This window comes from Styela clava, chromosome 7 (assembly GCF_964204865.1).
Source record: "Styela clava chromosome 7, kaStyClav1.hap1.2, whole genome shotgun sequence".
Taxonomy (NCBI): domain Eukaryota; kingdom Metazoa; phylum Chordata; class Ascidiacea; order Stolidobranchia; family Styelidae; genus Styela; species Styela clava.
The window spans coordinates 17,823,974-17,840,200 of NC_135256.1; the positions used below are offsets into that span (position 1 = coordinate 17,823,974).

General features: G+C 35.0%; 3 protein-coding genes across 3 annotated transcripts; 1 reads left to right on the forward strand and 2 right to left on the reverse strand.

The window, feature by feature from the left end:
• Positions 1-988: 988 nt before the first annotated feature.
• On the reverse strand, positions 989-7,557 carry LOC120328508 (hydroxyacid-oxoacid transhydrogenase, mitochondrial-like). The gene is made up of 12 exons (XM_039395018.2): positions 7,348-7,557; positions 6,927-6,958; positions 6,566-6,588; positions 6,148-6,252; positions 5,524-5,627; positions 5,058-5,254; positions 4,296-4,479; positions 3,675-3,776; positions 2,793-2,942; positions 2,178-2,256; positions 1,686-1,865; positions 989-1,302 (listed from the first exon to the last, which is right to left on the reverse strand). The coding sequence occupies exons 1-12, from the start codon at positions 7,404-7,406 to the stop codon at positions 1,144-1,146; spliced, it is 1,374 nt and encodes a 457-aa protein (XP_039250952.2). The 5' UTR covers positions 7,407-7,557; the 3' UTR covers positions 989-1,143.
• A 135-nt stretch (positions 7,558-7,692) lies between these two features.
• Positions 7,693-12,892, forward strand: LOC120328509 (45 kDa calcium-binding protein-like). Its single transcript, XM_039395019.2, has 7 exons — positions 7,693-7,928; positions 8,628-8,820; positions 9,893-10,078; positions 10,536-10,626; positions 10,851-10,965; positions 11,445-11,623; positions 12,144-12,892. Exons 1-7 carry the CDS (start codon positions 7,829-7,831, stop codon positions 12,318-12,320), a joined length of 1,041 nt encoding a protein of 346 aa, XP_039250953.2. The 5' UTR covers positions 7,693-7,828; the 3' UTR covers positions 12,321-12,892.
• A 493-nt stretch (positions 12,893-13,385) lies between these two features.
• On the reverse strand, positions 13,386-15,841 carry LOC120328089 (proteasome subunit beta type-6-like). Its single transcript, XM_039394489.2, has 6 exons — positions 15,665-15,841; positions 15,278-15,345; positions 14,933-15,064; positions 14,422-14,551; positions 14,078-14,222; positions 13,386-13,740 (listed from the first exon to the last, which is right to left on the reverse strand). The coding sequence occupies exons 1-6, from the start codon at positions 15,722-15,724 to the stop codon at positions 13,613-13,615; spliced, it is 663 nt and encodes a 220-aa protein (XP_039250423.2). The 5' UTR covers positions 15,725-15,841; the 3' UTR covers positions 13,386-13,612.
• Positions 15,842-16,227: the final 386 nt, after the last annotated feature.

The window sequence follows — 16,227 nt, forward strand, 5'->3', positions numbered from 1 at the left end:
GCAGCATTGTGGAAAACCTCCATTGCGATTTCTTGGTACCATGAACAGGAATCATCTCAATCTTCTTCTACCGATGTTGAGTTGGACCAAAAAATAGGGAATTTCAAAGAATTGCCATTAACGAACTGCCCCTTATTTATTTAATCGATCATTATTTATAGTTGTGAACAGTGGAGCATGGTTCCCCAACGTCTACTCCCATACCTCCTATTTAGGCTTACCAGTCCCGCTTTTTAGCGTCTTGTCCCGATAAAGTCAGCCAAAAGTCCCGCTTTGGCGTTCAGCCATCCAGTGTATTACACGAACATTACTTACTGAAGGTGAATGCGTTATTTTGTTTGTTTCGTTGTTTCCCACTAACATTGTTAGCGAACGTATCACATGTAAAATCAATTCTAATTGGTCCTGTTTGGACATTTACATGAATGTAACATTGAACAACGTCTTTTTGAAGGTGGTATCTACAAAAAATCATGCTTTGGCCAATAAGTAAATTCGCAATGCTTGAAAACGGCAGACTATTTCATTATTCTTTATTCCTTTTGCTGTACATAAAAAAATCTAAATTCAGATCATTTGTATTGTTAGCGTCTATTCCTTTCTATTTTTCGAACTGAACCCGATATTTAGACAGAGAATATGTGCATGAACTCTCGATGAAAATATGGTCAATGGAGACAGCCGGGATGGCTTTAAATGTAGGCCTATGTAGTAAAATCGGAAACTGTAAAGTTACAGAATCACAGCTAAGGGGGTGTGTCTTTGGAGGCGTCCCGCTTTGAGGTAAAAAAAATATCCTATTTGCTACTGACCATGGCACAACATTTACATGAGATAGATATTTCAGATCTGTTATCCCGATTGGTGATTGGTCACCATGTAAGAAGCCATATGAATAAATTCTAAGTAGGATTGCTATAAAACTAACTAAGCTTGTTTTCAGATAGAAAATTTAACCTAGATACCCTTGTTTTCAAAAAAGTTTGAATTGTTAATGATTAAGTTTTAATGCAGAGGAATAAAAAATTGCTTTGAGAACATGATTTATATATGTTATTAATTAGATTAATTAAAAACCCAAAAATTATTTATAAGATAATTGCAACGATAAGTGGAAATCTTAGGTAGCAATAAAACATTTAATCAGTAATTTTTCATAGAACTTTCCAGCATAAATGCAAGATCTTCTTCTGTTTGTGGCCTAGGTGCAATCTTGGTAACTCTCTCCTGTGGAATGGTTCCTTTAACCAAAGCAGGAATATCACTAGAGCTGTAACCCAAAGCGGAAAGCCCATCAGGCACCTGTCAAGATTGAAGATATCATCAGGGTTATAAAATCGGTTTCTATTCCAACCACTTCATTTGAAATTACTTTCTAGAGGAGCAGTTTATGAATAATGGGGAAGGGCCAATTAGTTTCAAATCAAGAATGATTTTGATAATTACTGAAATAGTAAAAGGAGAGTTTGAGATCAGGAACATTCTGTTTCAAATCGGTGTTAGGTTTATCGGATAAAAACAAAAACTACTTTTTGACCACAGTAGTCTGAAAGCTCCAACTAATTCTTTTTTAAATTATCAAAGTCATCAGATCTGATCCCTGTCATTGAATGATGATAATAGAAGCAACGAATTTTGATATTCTACACTTTCGGATGACAAATAAATAAACATTGTGACCATACCTCTAAGTCTTGCATGTATTTCGTTACGATATCAGCAAGACAGTTTCCAGCATCTTCACGTTTGACATTAGTGACGTCAGCACCAAGTATCGCAGCTGCTTCCAGATGTCTATCAGGACATGCTGGACCACAAAAACGAAAAACAGCAGGAGCTGTGATGACAACTGATAGACCATGAGGCTGTAAAAATTTGTTAGTATTAAACATAAATGTAATTACATTTCTAATGATGACTAAAATTTCCGTTGAAATATCATCTTTTGGACAATGATAATTTACGATTTATAGTTAGGTGCATAAGCCAGATTTACTAAGTATACTTCAAATCCCATACCGACCACCTACACCAGGGTGAAACCAATTAGGGCTTCATCATTTTACGCAATGGCAATTGGCCAAGAGTTCATACATCGATAAATCAAAAAGCAATCCTCCACCACAGGATGAATATAAAAACACCCTTTTCAAAAGTTACATGCATTAAAATCTTACCACCAGGGGATGATCTGTATCATAATCAGAAGATTTGAATGATTTCACAAGACCAGAAATTGGATATGACATTCCGTGACTAAAATCAGAAAAGAATAAAAGTTAATTATTTTAGTATAGATAATTGATATTATACAAAAAATAGAGCTGAAACCTTTTTAGTTGAGTTGCTGTTAAATGATCAAAACAACTTAGAATGGCAAAATATTTAGTGCTGTGTTGAGGATCGAGGTCTCAGAAGATTATCAATTTATGTGATATAATAATACAGGGTGTTCATGAAGTCTTGTATTTGATTGGGGTAAAAAGAACTTTGATGTGCTTCATGCACCTAATGATGGCACATAAAAGTGTATTGAACGTAACATAAAACAAAGCTGGTAAAGATGTATTTTGATTTATACCAAAATTTTGACTGTAACATTAATTGTGCACATCTCCTATAACTGGCATGTATATAAAAGGGAGATCATGAAGAACAGTTTGCTAAAGATAATCATATTTGCCAAAGAGGTAATCATTTGCAACAATAGTGAAAGTACTGCAGCTGCATATATTCCACACAATTTCTTGCATTGCTTTTTGAATATATCTTGTACAATTTGTGTTACTCACCACAGATGAACACCTGCATTTCCGAACCCTATTCCAGCAAAAACACTTGCAAGATGCATCTCCGATCGTGCTTCTAAATTTCCTGGATCTCTGACTGCATCACGAAGATACAATTTACAAACATGCAATGCCTGTTTCGTCCATACATCACTGAATTTAGAGAAATGGTAAAATAAATGCTATTCGTTTTATAAAACAAAACCACCATCAATTTAGAGGACGTGGATTAATGTGTTGGCTTAATCACATGGTCAGGTTCGCTGTGTCATTCAATTACCAGTTCATGATAGGTAAGCCAATATGTAGAAAGGGAATGTTCAAATACGAAAACATTCAATTGCAACAATGGTAGAATTAAACCTCCACTGGGTTTGGGCTTACTAAAAACAATTCGCATGTTAACGAATATATGACTGCACAGGGGTTTCTGAAACTGAGACACCAAGCGATTCTCTGGGGACCCCAAGCAAAGACCCACACTGAGTACTGTTCGCCATAATTTTGTTAATTTAAAGTAAATTGATTGTGATTTGTCACGTGTGATAGGGTTGGTGGACTCTTGTAAGATAGTTCATCTAACTACTGGTTGATTTCAGCTTTCTTCACCATCCCAGTCCATGCATCTGAAAAAGTTACCTGGCAAATCTGATAAAATAACTGTTCTGACACCTAATATGGATTATCAACAGGGCAAAATATCAAGTATATTTATCTCATTTACTTTGCATATCTATATGAAAAGTCCTAAATCTTATCCTATCAATTTTCCTAGAACGAATGTCTTTTGAACAAATGTTTTATAGTTTCAAAAAGTACAATTAATGTTGTTTGTTGAATGCAAACAATAGACCAATATTCATTATCTGTCTGTTATTCCTTTACCTGATTGGGTTGCTTCCTTGATAAGCTGGTCTATAGAGTGGATTGCTGGGCCTTGGTTTCCTTTCATTGAACGGGATTGCAGTATAGGATTCGAGAGCATGACTAAAATATATAAGAAGTTGATTGAAATAAATGTTATCCTTATTATTCAGTCTAGATTGATACCTACTATGAGGATATTTTCGAATAGGCTACTAATTGACCTTACAAATAACCATATCATTTGAATAAATCAATCCGAAAATCACTTTATAATAAAGAAACAAAGTTAAAACTTTACAGACTTCTTTAATAAGATTTTGAATCAGTAGCCGGTAGTTTATTTTTTCACCACACAGAAAACACACTTTGCACGAATAATATACCGTAAGTAAAAAAGGGTAAAATGGCATTTCAGGGCAAAGGAAGGTACGAAAAAACATTACTAATTTCAAGCAGCTAAATAAAGAAAAAAAATACATTAATCTTACAAACCAAGAGCCACACTACTAAGGGGAATGTGAGAAAAGTTGTGATATGGCAATTTGTAGAAAAATGTAGGTACCCCATGCATGGTAGTGTTTTGGTATAAACTTCATAAACTTAATCAGATCATGATTGAAATAAACAAATATTGAATACCATAAAACGTCAAATCCAGAATAACAAGTCACTCGATTAGGCATGGACTGTAATAAGAGAGGATCAACTATTCCTAATGTTGGCCTCAATGCTCTGTTTGCTATTCCAGTTTTAGCTTTTGTTGGCAGATGATCAAATATAGCAACCCCAGTTGTTTCACTTCCAGTTCCTGCCGTTGTTGGTACTGCACAAAGATTATATAGGATATTCAGAGAAAAGCTAATTTAGTATATGATAAACTAACGGCCCAGATCTAGGAACCGGCCCTGATTGTGCATCGGACTACCTAGCCAGATAATTTTTTATGAAGGATTTATAATCTTTTGCTCTGAATAAGGGTCTAAAAAAGCAGCCACCCATATGAAAGAAGATGGTTCATTTGACACCCTGGGTGGGGTGATCAGCATGGGATTTAAAACAGATTTTAACCTGCAATATCATCAAGCTCATTATAGTTAATTCTTTAACGCTTCAACCACTTTTTGCCCAGTTTCGTTTTCTGTGATGCACATTTCCGAACAAAGCTCTATGTAAGCAGACATCTTACACATAAACCAGGAACAAACAGTATCTGTCCTGTTCAGCATAACCTGCCTTACTTATGTAGACACCTCGTGCAAGATGGTCACTAGAGAGACGAGCGGGAACCCAAGATATACAACTTAGTCAACAACCCACTAGTGGACCATCATTTGCGCAAAAATTTGCACACTTATTGAAATTTAAAAAAAGTATCGTGGTAAAGATAAGTAAAGGATTTACTTGCAATAAGTGGCTTTAAAGGATCGACCACTGGCTTTGCTTTTCCAATTGGAGCGTTCACAAAATCCAGAAGTTCAGCATCAGGACATGATGCATATAGATTAGCAGCTTTACAAGTATCAATTACAGATCCTCCACCGACAGCAAGAAAACTGTCAAAACCTCCTGCTTTTGCAAAATTGATAGCGTGCTGAAAACTGTAAAAATTAAATATATAGTAATACATACCCAGTTGAATCTTATTTACCTATAATAAAACCAGGATTGCAATGCCTCAAGTTGGCAATAACAATGAAAAACAACTATTCATGGTATATTACTTACCGTATGTGCAATAGCTGCATTATGCACAAACAATTTTTTTGAAGTATGAATTTTGACCAACTGAAGCCAAGTTTCCAAAAGTTAACTTCGCTTTTATTACTTGTTCAAAACATTTTCGTTCAATAGTAAGTAACAAAATTACCTTCCATCAGTAGGTTCAACTCTTGTTTCATCATAAACTGTGTATTTGACATTTTCGCGATCTAATGCTTCGCAAATATCTTTCATTGGAGCTAATTTAGCAATCTAAAGATAATTCAGAATCTCCAACACTATTTATAGAAAAAGGGTGAGAATGAATTCTCAGTTATTCTACAATGATTGGAATTGGAAGATAGAGGAAGCTGTAACAATGGGCCCAGCATTCCTCACTCCAAATCACCAGTTGGATGGCAAGCGTGTTCCTCAAGCACAGTCTAATGCACCACCATTTAAACATGATCCGCTGTCATAATCAAGCAAAATATATTAAATCAAATGTCTGTGCGATGACCTGGTGGTTAAAATGTTTGGTCCAACCATGTTGCCATCGCAGGTTAACACCTCGGTTTCAAATCTCACCCACTACCCCACTCATCATGTAATAAATTGGGTAGGCAACACGAACCGAAAAGATTTTAGCTTTCTTTCCAAACTATAGTAGATACATACTTAGAAGTAGCTACTTGTACAAAGCCTTGTTCAGAGTAAAAAACACACATAAATATGTCATATAAAAAGGAATTAACATATTTATAAAGATTGATTCATTACAATTGATACTAACATTTTTATCTGTAACTACACAAACATTTTTTGCTCCCATGTTCTTGAAATCCATTCCAACCTCTTTTGAAACTCCCAGTCCATACCGTATGTTTGAACAAGCCATCTAAGCCAAAAAAAACGCTGTTCATACATTGCAGAAATCAACATTAAATATACGGTAACATTATTTAGTAAATAGAAATATGCAAGAAAACTTAGTGGGAGCGATGGCATGGGGAATTATAGTGCTGTGTTCAATCTCAGAGCTCACCATCATACTCAGGGTGAAAAAAACTGAGTAGGCAATGCCAAACTGAAATGACTTTGGTTGTTACAAAGTATAGCATCCCTCATCTATCAGTGGATGCTTGTACAAAGCCTTGGTCTGAAGGGGAGGCATAAAAACATTGTATAAAAATCCATGAAAAATTTGTTACCTCGATCGCATATTCTGCGTCTCCTGTACATATTAAATATAAATTTTCAGTATAATGATCAGAAATAAAAAAAAATATCATTTAATATTTCCTCATCTTGATTAAGATATGTGCATCCTAAGCTATTTGGACAATATTTAAACACATATTGGAAACATTTTTCACATCACCGATACATATTAATTCCATTTAAAAAACTGCCTGTATAAGGCATGACAGACAAAATTCGGAAAATATTTCCCATTAACAGCTGCAAAGATGGATCCCAATTCATGAATAAAAATTGTCATCTTCTAAGAAATGATGATATAAATTGACATGACAATAAAAAATAATATCTGAAAAAAGTATGCCCTCTTACCACTGGCTGAATGTTGCTGATTTCTGAATATTCTGAAACAAACAAAATACATGAATAATTAAACCTTGCCAATAGGTAGAAATAGGGAAGATAACACAAATCTACGAATTTAGCAACATTGCTTTTAGGTTAAACATCAAATTCGATTTAGTACAATCAGTACACAAAATTTGAAAATATGATTGTATATGACTGTATTAGCCTGTTCTCCAAGCTTAATTTGAATAATTTTTCAAGAAATTAAGAAAATTAGAGCTATCTTATTCATAAATGTCTATTTTTGCAACAAATCATGATATTTGTCAAAGGTTATACTCCACAGGTATATGCAATTGATGCTTTCGAAAAAGTTTTATTAAAAATTCAGGAAATCAAAATTCTCCATAATAAAATATATTATATTCATAACTGCATTTCTTACCCCACACTACTACGATGAAGAGTCTTCAATAGATTGCTACTTTTTCTAACAGCCGCCATGATTTTTTGTTCCTTTCCGCTCTAAGCAGATAAATCAAATGAAAGTCAACAACACGTGTCAGCGATTCCTCATAGACAAGGATCCAGACAGTGGCAAAGCCGCCGATAACCAGAATTTGCAAGTTCATTGCAGCAGCTGACGTGTTTGTTTACTCCGACACGCTTGGCTTAAAACACATGTTTACGTCAAGAGTTACGTTTTTGACGTCGATACGTCAAAATAAAAATTAGCATAGCATCACTGTATCATGCTTGATTTTGTGTTAAAAAACTTTGACGTTTTCCTCATAAGATGATCGCGTATACTGCGTCGAGAGCCACGTTTCTACCCAGCCTTTCCGCTGTTTATTTTGTTCCACTTGTTGACGAGGGACTCTTAGTCTGTCTTTATATTGGTACAGTCTAGCAGATTAAAGGTCGACATGGTTTTGAAATATATTGTCTTTGTGATTTTCACATTTTTAAATAGTGTTTGCTACGCTGGTGTCATTCACCAAAAACTTAACTTGGGCAATTTTACAGGTAAGCTTAGAGTGCAAACTATATTGTTCTAATAAATAAATTTACTGTCTGAAATCAGGAAATGGTGAAAATCTATTCATGAATATATATTCAATGATTTTTTGTTTTGATATATTATTGTGCCATATCTGCATATTGTCTTTGTCAAATAGGGATAAGCTTTATTTAATTACGAATTGCAGTATTGGTATACTTTCATTTCGCTTAGCCATAATTGATAAATAGCATTCTCAAATTAGCTGTAATTCTGTAATTGGCTTGAATGTGATAATAGCCCACAATGAGAACAATTTAGCTAGATAAATCAAGTTTGATTTGTATATTTTAAATTGCGTTAAAAGTATTGCCAGATACTGAAATGCCGTCACCCTGACTTTTGTGTGCTTATTTTTTTTTTGGTCGGTGGGCATATAAGTTTTGCTCGCCTCCCAGGTATCTTTACATTTTGTCTGTCTGTTTACTTTCTGTGTTGTTTTGTCAATGAGCCGAAATAAATAATTGATTGATATATATATCTAGTAATCTATCAGCACTCCTTCCGCACATAATTGGGTGCTAAACTTTCATAAAGAGGACTTTATATGTCTATTTAAAGAGCTTGGCTGTTCGTTTACTAGAATAATTTCTGTCATACTTTATCTGATCTGAATTTCTCACATAATCACTTGAATAAATCATTTATTGTTCGAAAACATACAGGTGGGAAAGAGGATGCATTAGATAACCAGGATCTTGGTCCTCCAGATCATCTTGATGCTGTGAAGTTTGAACGAGATGGGGATATGAATGCAGAATTTTATCACGAAATATTTCTTGGTGAAGAAAAACATCATTTTCATGAAAAAAAAACAAAAGAAGATAAGTTGAAAAAACTTGAAGAAATTTTTCGCAGGTTAAATCATAAATGTTGTGAATGTAGACAGAGTTTTGAAATTTACTTTTGTCTTGTTATTTCCCTGACAGAGGGGACTAAAAATGTCACACAATTAATTGTGAAATTTGTATAAAGTCGCACCAGTGGACCTTTGCAAACTTGCCGAAAACAGCCCATTTTGAGCTTGTTTCACTTATGAACTAATAGAAGCAATCACTTGCTATAGCACTATTAGCATGCTTCATGATATTTACGAGAGCAAGTGAGCTCATAAGTATTCTTGTATGATGGTATGTATCCATGTTAATGTTTCATATAAATTGTAACTGGGGCTGTGGAAATAGAGATTGGAATCAGAGCAGTTGTATTTGACTCTCTCTGGCGTTGGAAGTCTCAATTTTCAACTTCTTTAAATAAACGAGTTGAATTACAATATAATATTAACACAAAATTGAATGATACATACAGTGGTGGGATTCAATTTTTTTGTCAGCCGGTTCCATCGCAAAAGTCATATTTTTCACCCGGTTCTGTTACAAAAAGTCATTGACAGTAACCAGTAAAGCTAACCGCATCGCTGATCTCATAAAATTTCGTGAGAGGGTTCTATAGAACCGGCCGAATCCCACCACTGGATACATACGCCTAAGTTTTCTTTTATGATTTTAAAAGCCATATCGGATCGGATTTGTATATGTTAAAATGAAGTCTCAGTCAAATGAAATTCTTTTAACACTATTGGGCCCTGATAGTAACCTGGAGTAAAAAAGGTCATGGCTATGACTTTTTGCGAAAAGTAATTAACAAAAAATTGAAACTATTTTATGAGGTCATTTCGAACATGGGTTAGAACAAGCATCCACTGAAAAGTCGGCAGCTACCATTTTTAGTAGGTGTGGGTTTTTTCTATTCTGATATTGCCTGACAAAATTATTACACCCAGTTGATGATAGGTATGGAGATTGAACCAGAGATCTTGAGCTTGTAATGCTGTAAAGTTCTAACCATTTTGTACAATTATTTTGTACGTTTTTCTCCTATACTTGACCTATTTAGAATAGAAATCCTTAATTAGATTATATTATCACAGGGCTGATGTCACCAATGATAATTATATTGAGGAAGGTGAATTGCATGCTTGGATAATGATGATGGTTAACGATCACATGAAGCAAGCAACAACTGAAAGCGAGAATAAATTTAAACTTATTGTTGGAGAGAAAGCTACTGTTGTAAACTTCGAACAATTTCACGCTGCTTTCATTAAATCTTTGAGGTATAATAATCATGAAAAAAGTGGTCACTATAATATATTCTTTTTGTATTATTTTGGTTACATAACCAAGATGTCTTGTCTTCAACGGAAATATATTAGATAATGTAATTCCAATCATCTTGAATTATTGTGAGCAAGTCAGTGTTGTTGAACAATTCAACTTGGTGAATGACACTTTGTACTAAGCGTTGAAACACTTATGATCATTATTCACTACCATACAATCTCACAAGGGCAATTATAGGCAAGAAAATTGCTGGACTCATTCCCAAACTTGTGAACTAGCATGAGACCATAGTTCGTCGTATTATTAGGCCATATTATCTCCCTCAGTCCCTTGTGTTATATATAAAATACTATTCCAAACGTATTTGTAGTTGTGAACAGTTTTGACATAGATATATTGCTTTATTACAGTTAAACTTGTCAAACACTAAAAATTTCATTTTACATCTAGGAACTTCAATGCTTCTCATGATGGTAAAAGTAAATTCAATCAGCAGTATATTGAAACCAGATTACACACGATCAAAGAGGAATGGGCGAAGGTTGGTATATATTAATTTTCTCACTGCTAAGCATCTAGGATAAATGTATGCAATTATTGAATAGAATGTCTGGTCAAAATAACCCTCTTATTCAATCAGGTGAGACTTCCTTTTCTTACTCATCCTAACTATATTCTACCATTTTACTCTAAATGGCTTTTTAGCAATCAACGAAACCCATCTATAATAGTCATTAAGAGCAATTATCCATTTGGTTTTTCCAGGCCGATTTAAATAACGATGGAAATCTTTCTAAGAAGGAATTTCTATTGTTTCAACATCCAGAGATGAGTAATGCAACTCTCATGATTGCTTGTAAAGATTTCATGGAAGAGAGAGGTATTTCGCTTGCTAAACTTAACATTAATTTGTGTCGGTGTGACACTTTGACTTTGCGGTTGGCAGAGTATTGTAACAAATTAGTTAATCGGTCTAGAGCAGGGATGTGCAACAGTCGGCCTGCGAAACCATTCAGTGTGACCCTTAATACCACTCAGATTTATCCCCATCAAGCATAACATCCCACAGTCAAGCTAAATGTCTGAAAATGGTTATATGGCCCATCAACAAAAAATGTCACACACCCCTGGTCTAGAGAAAAGATTACCCATTTGGGCCATGGATTACTGTGTTTAGTGGTCACTGGGTTCGTGTTCTTGTGATGTGGTTTTTGTACTATCGAGTTATGCCTTTTGATATTGATTATTTATCTTACCCTAGATATGAATATTCATGTACAGTCTGATATGTACTGTCTACATCTGCCACCTCTCTGAATTCTTTTATATCTTGTAAACAAAAAAATCTCTTGTTTTTAGATTATGATTCGAATAATAAACTTGATGTGAAAGAGTTTGTATTCGGATTTCCTGTTGGTGATGATATAAATCTAGATGATTATGCTGATGGAGATGATCTTATTCGAGATAAAATTCATCAGTTCAGAAAATATGTTGATGTGGATGGAGATGGATTTCTTACACTTGATGAATTAATGGTAAATATTTATTTTGTGTATTGTTCGTGTAAATTGTTCCAGAAACAAAAGTTGAGCAGAAGTTTCGAAGCCACACTAGAAGATAAAGTACATAATTCGTGACGAGAGAACCAAATTAGTTTATTCCACATTCTAAGGTTTTGAGAAAAATAGTTTGCTTCTAATTTTGGTAGGTTTCTGCACATTTTAGGGAGTTTCTAGTGGGTTTAAAAATGGATATAAGGTATTTCCTAAAATCAAAACATGTTTAAATGATGGCCCATGATCTATAATGACAGAAGATGAAAAATTCTACAGAAAGGCCACTGTTAGAAAATGAAACAGCAAATTTACATAGAACTCATTTTTATCCTTTTTCATTTTATTTTAACCAAAGTCTCCAATTGGATACATTACTTGTGAAAGTTCTGACTAACTGTCACATCAGGCATTACCGAGCACAAAATCAATCAGGGCATTATTTATATGAATGCCCCATTTTTTAAAATACTAGATTCTTAAACATGTACTCAATTTTTAGGTGTATCTCGATCCATTCAGCAATTTAAATGCAAGGAATGATGCTCATGATATGATGTTTTATGTTGATTCTGATGCAGATGGTAAATTAACACTAGATGAAGTGAAGCAAGCTAGTGAATATTTAACAGGAACAAAACTATTTGATGCTTCTTCCTTTTTTCATAATGAGCTATGAACTATTGCAAGTAATTGCGACTTGAGAGTTCCAGTGTAGAAAGGTGTATTTATGTTATGTGTAGCGACTAGCTGGTATATCAATCAACTTTTTCGATTACTGTATTGTCTACTGCAGTGGTTCTCAAATGATGGGGCGCACCCCACAAGGGGGCGTGAAGATAATTAAAAGTAAAAATATTTTTTAGATTAGATCTTGCCAGTCTTATTTTGGATATTTACGTTCCATCCACATGTTTTTTGGATGAAACATACTTCGCCGTAATATCTGTTATTTGTAGCTTATTGTTAGGGGTGGGGCGCAAGACTTCAAATTCTAAATGGGGGCGTGACTTAAAAAGTTTGAGAACCACTGGTCTACTGCAATAGGTCAGGTCCATGGCTAGCATCTGCTTATCAGTGAGAATGCAGAATACAACCATAACGCTGCATGTCTCCTTATATATTTTTGTTAGTTATAATATTTTGCCTTATAATAGTGCTATATGCAGTTTATGTAATTTTTCAATTTACCCACTGTATTGATAATGAAATGCTATGTTTGGGATGCAATAAAATTTAGTAAGAAATCAAGACTATTTACAAACTTGAAAAGACATTTTGAATTATTTAGACTTGAATTTAGTGGTGTAAGTAATGGGAATCGACCTGGAGTTTTGAGATATTGACAGCGAAAAGTATTGTTTGATGTCAGGAGAGAAGCATTGAGGTGAAAGGTAAAAGCATATCCAATCTGATTTGATGATAGATTCGATTGGATTTCGATAGTGACGCATGAAGGCTTTGAACAAGAGGACCCGGTAGGATAAAAACCTGGCATAGGAACAGCCAGGAGGCACATTAGAAATATGTAGTCCCCGCCAATTGCTCCATGAAAAACGCACTTATTACAATGGACCATGCTTCAACCCTCCCAACAGCTTCACCGCATCACATACATCAGTGAAAGTAATGTGGCTAAATTGTTTTGTAAACCTGTGTTTGGACCATCTCTTAGTTCACAAGCCTGTTCACAATGCAACCTGACTGAAAATACCCAGGAGAAATATAGAAATGTGAAATCATGCAGAATAAACCAGACAATTTATTAGAATTAACCTATTATAATAAACAGGTACACAAATTCCGAACAGGGTATTTGTACATCCATCTAATCTGAAGCAGCTGCTTTAATATTGTTTACACACTAAAATGGGTGCGCTCATCATGCAAAAAGATTTGGTTCATGCTTCCTTCACTGAGTTCAAGTTTTTGTCCTTTTACAGATCTATGACATAGAGATGACATTGATCATCAACCCTCAAAAAATCTAGGTATCTCGCTTCCTAGAATTACTTTTCGGTCGACACCATTTTTATCAATAGCAGCAAGTCTTATTACACCTCCACTTGATCCATCTCTGTTCATAGCCAATGCCAAAGCTGGAATTCAAAGATCAACATATATATATGCTTATTTTAAATGTTAATACCAAGTGGCCTAGTAAAAATGTTGGACTCAACAATGTTGGTGTCACAATTTAAAATTCATGGTCACCCAGAGTAGTAAATTGTGTAGGCAATGCCGAACTAGTCCTTCGATATAGAATAGCCATTCACATACGAAAGGCATATAGTACATACATACATTGTACAAAAATACTGATTTCAAGGGATCTGCAAGTGAGCTCCATTTGCTATGGTATCAACAAGGACTATCGCAGTAGATCCATTAAGTCTTAAGAATATATTAAAATATAGTTTTAGAATGTTTTCATACCATTTGCCGTGAACTTAAGGCATTGCTCCTTGGTCATATTTTCTTTAAATGTTGAATCAACATGCCCATAAATATATGTGCTACCTGAACCTCCGATTGAAAATGGTTGTCTTACAAACATACCTCCAAGTGGGACAGTGTACACCTAAAAAATTAAACAAAATACATGAGGTTTTTGCACGAGTTTTTTTTGACAGTTTTGGAGTGGCAAGAATCCAGAAACGTTGCTTAAATTTGGTGAGAATACTTTTAAAATTAGAACTAAGATACCAACAGTGTTGCAGTCAAAAATATTAATAGTATTATAGTATCAATAATCGATGCAAGGCAGAGATTGACATTACCTGGCCTCCTTCCTTCGGATCCCAACCAGCAACAATAATACCAGCTAATAGGCTATCACGATTGGTGTAACACATTCGATGAAAAACTTGTGCTGCTGTTCTAACTCGAGGTAAACTGTCCATTTCAATCCTGCAAAAGGATAGGATTTTACATATTTATCCCAGTGGGAGAGGAAAAGCGATAAGACGGCTTGACCATATGGCGAACCACAGCCTCTCGTCCGGTTACCATTTCAAGTTGGGTATGGGATTAGTTAATTATTTGTTTGTTTTCGGCATGAACTTGATGGTGGAGGAAGCCGTAACCGACCAGCGGTTACGTGACCCCCCCTACGGCGGCGAGGAGTCCAGCAGTCCTCTCGCACATAACTAACTTATTTACTAATAATTAAAACACAATCAGTATAATGAATGATTTCTATTCAAATATTTAGACCTAATGAATAATACGATGACTTGAAGAAATAGACATCTCCAATCTTCATCAAAACCAATAGGTCGTAATACAAACCCGTTTAATTCAACATGAGCTGCAACTATATCCGCAATTGCTTGTGTATCAGCAGCAGAACCTGATCTGCAGCAGAATATTCTTTCATGTATCGGCGTAAGTTTGTCTGTCACACGATTCGCAATGTATGCTCTTCAAAGAAAAATATAATAAAGTGTGTCAATTCTGTATGAGATAAAAACTATATTTTTTTCGGTTTTTACAAAGCAACTCCACATGATCGATGTAAAATATCAATAGACATGCAATATGATATGTTAATTGTCAAATTCGGATGATCCAATGCTTGAAAAAAGCTTGTGTTTAAACAATATGAACCCATTTTATATAAAAATCAATCAATACCCAGATGTTGTTCTTGAATCTGCTCCGATAACAACACCCCCATCAAACTCTACCGCCATGATGGATGTCTGAAACAAAACTAAAAGTGAGTAAAACCTCTAGGAAGTTTGAATCATGGAAATTTTCTTGAACAAGAAAACTTGGGCTAACTACAAATCTAGTATGGATGCCATTTCCGCATTTGCCAGTATACATATAACATTATATCAAGCCCGTAGCTGTATAACCCATCACTGTATCATATGTTGGCTAGAATGTCTGAATGTGGGATAGTCTATATTGCAGTATTCTGTCATTACAAACAAAAACCTACAGACCTAGTAGTAGTAGTCTATAGAAGTGAAGATGTACGATACAAAAGGCTAACGTTTCGCCGCGTTTACTTACCCCAGTGCTCACTTCTTCTTGCTGGAACCCATCGTCCATGGGACACTCGTGACTGATCATCTTGACTCAAAGTTTTTTGAAGCTCACAGCTATACAAAATGCAACGTCAAGCAGTTAACAAAATCAAAACAGCAGAATCACTGAGCAACAGACGAGATGACCCAATGCCAGAATGCGGCTAGTCATGGTTTATAAGAGTTTATTTCGCTTATTCATGATCATGAGCGACGACCACGAGGAGGCTCCGTCGAACCAGACATATCACACATTATGTAACATTTATGGTCGAACAGTTGGTCCTCTACCTCGCCTCCGCTGTCGCCCTGTTTACGTAAAGGCGTAAGACAGAATGATTGGATGAAATATATGTAAACTAGTATAAACCGAATTCATGAGCTGTTTTAAGACTACATGAACGTATCATTCCATAGCCGTTTAGTCGCCTCATAAATAAGTGTCTGGAATTGTGGTGAATTCCCAAAAAGTTTGACCCAAATTGGGTCCAATGTGAAGTATAAACTTTTGAAAAATGTTGATGAAATTGGTTTTTATTTACAGATATG

Excerpts from the sequence above, each read along its gene's own strand:
- LOC120328089 (XM_039394489.2), bottom strand. The coding sequence starts at position 15,724 with ATGATCAGTCACGAGTGTCCCATGGACGATGGGTTCCAGCAAGAAGAA. Across the intron at positions 15,346-15,664 it reads AAGAAGAAGTGAGCACTGGG|ACATCCATCATGGCGGTAGA; the intron begins GTAAGTAAACGC and ends GTTTTGTTTCAG. Across the intron at positions 13,741-14,077 it reads CCTTAAGTTCACGGCAAATG|CTTTGGCATTGGCTATGAAC; the intron begins GTATGAAAACAT and ends TTTGAATTCCAG.
- LOC120328508 (XM_039395018.2), bottom strand. The coding sequence starts at position 7,406 with ATGGCGGCTGTTAGAAAAAGTAGCAATCTATTGAAGACTCTTCATCGT. Across the intron at positions 5,628-6,147 it reads GTGTAGTTACAGATAAAAAT|ATTGCTAAATTAGCTCCAAT; the intron begins GTTAGTATCAAT and ends AATTATCTTTAG. Across the intron at positions 4,480-5,057 it reads TTTAAAGCCACTTATTGCAA|TACCAACAACGGCAGGAACT; the intron begins GTAAATCCTTTA and ends ATCTTTGTGCAG.
- LOC120328509 (XM_039395019.2), top strand. The coding sequence starts at position 7,829 with ATGGTTTTGAAATATATTGTCTTTGTGATTTTCACATTTTTAAATAGT. Across the intron at positions 7,929-8,627 it reads TAACTTGGGCAATTTTACAG|GTGGGAAAGAGGATGCATTA; the intron begins GTAAGCTTAGAG and ends GAAAACATACAG. Across the intron at positions 11,624-12,143 it reads TTACACTTGATGAATTAATG|GTGTATCTCGATCCATTCAG; the intron begins GTAAATATTTAT and ends CTCAATTTTTAG.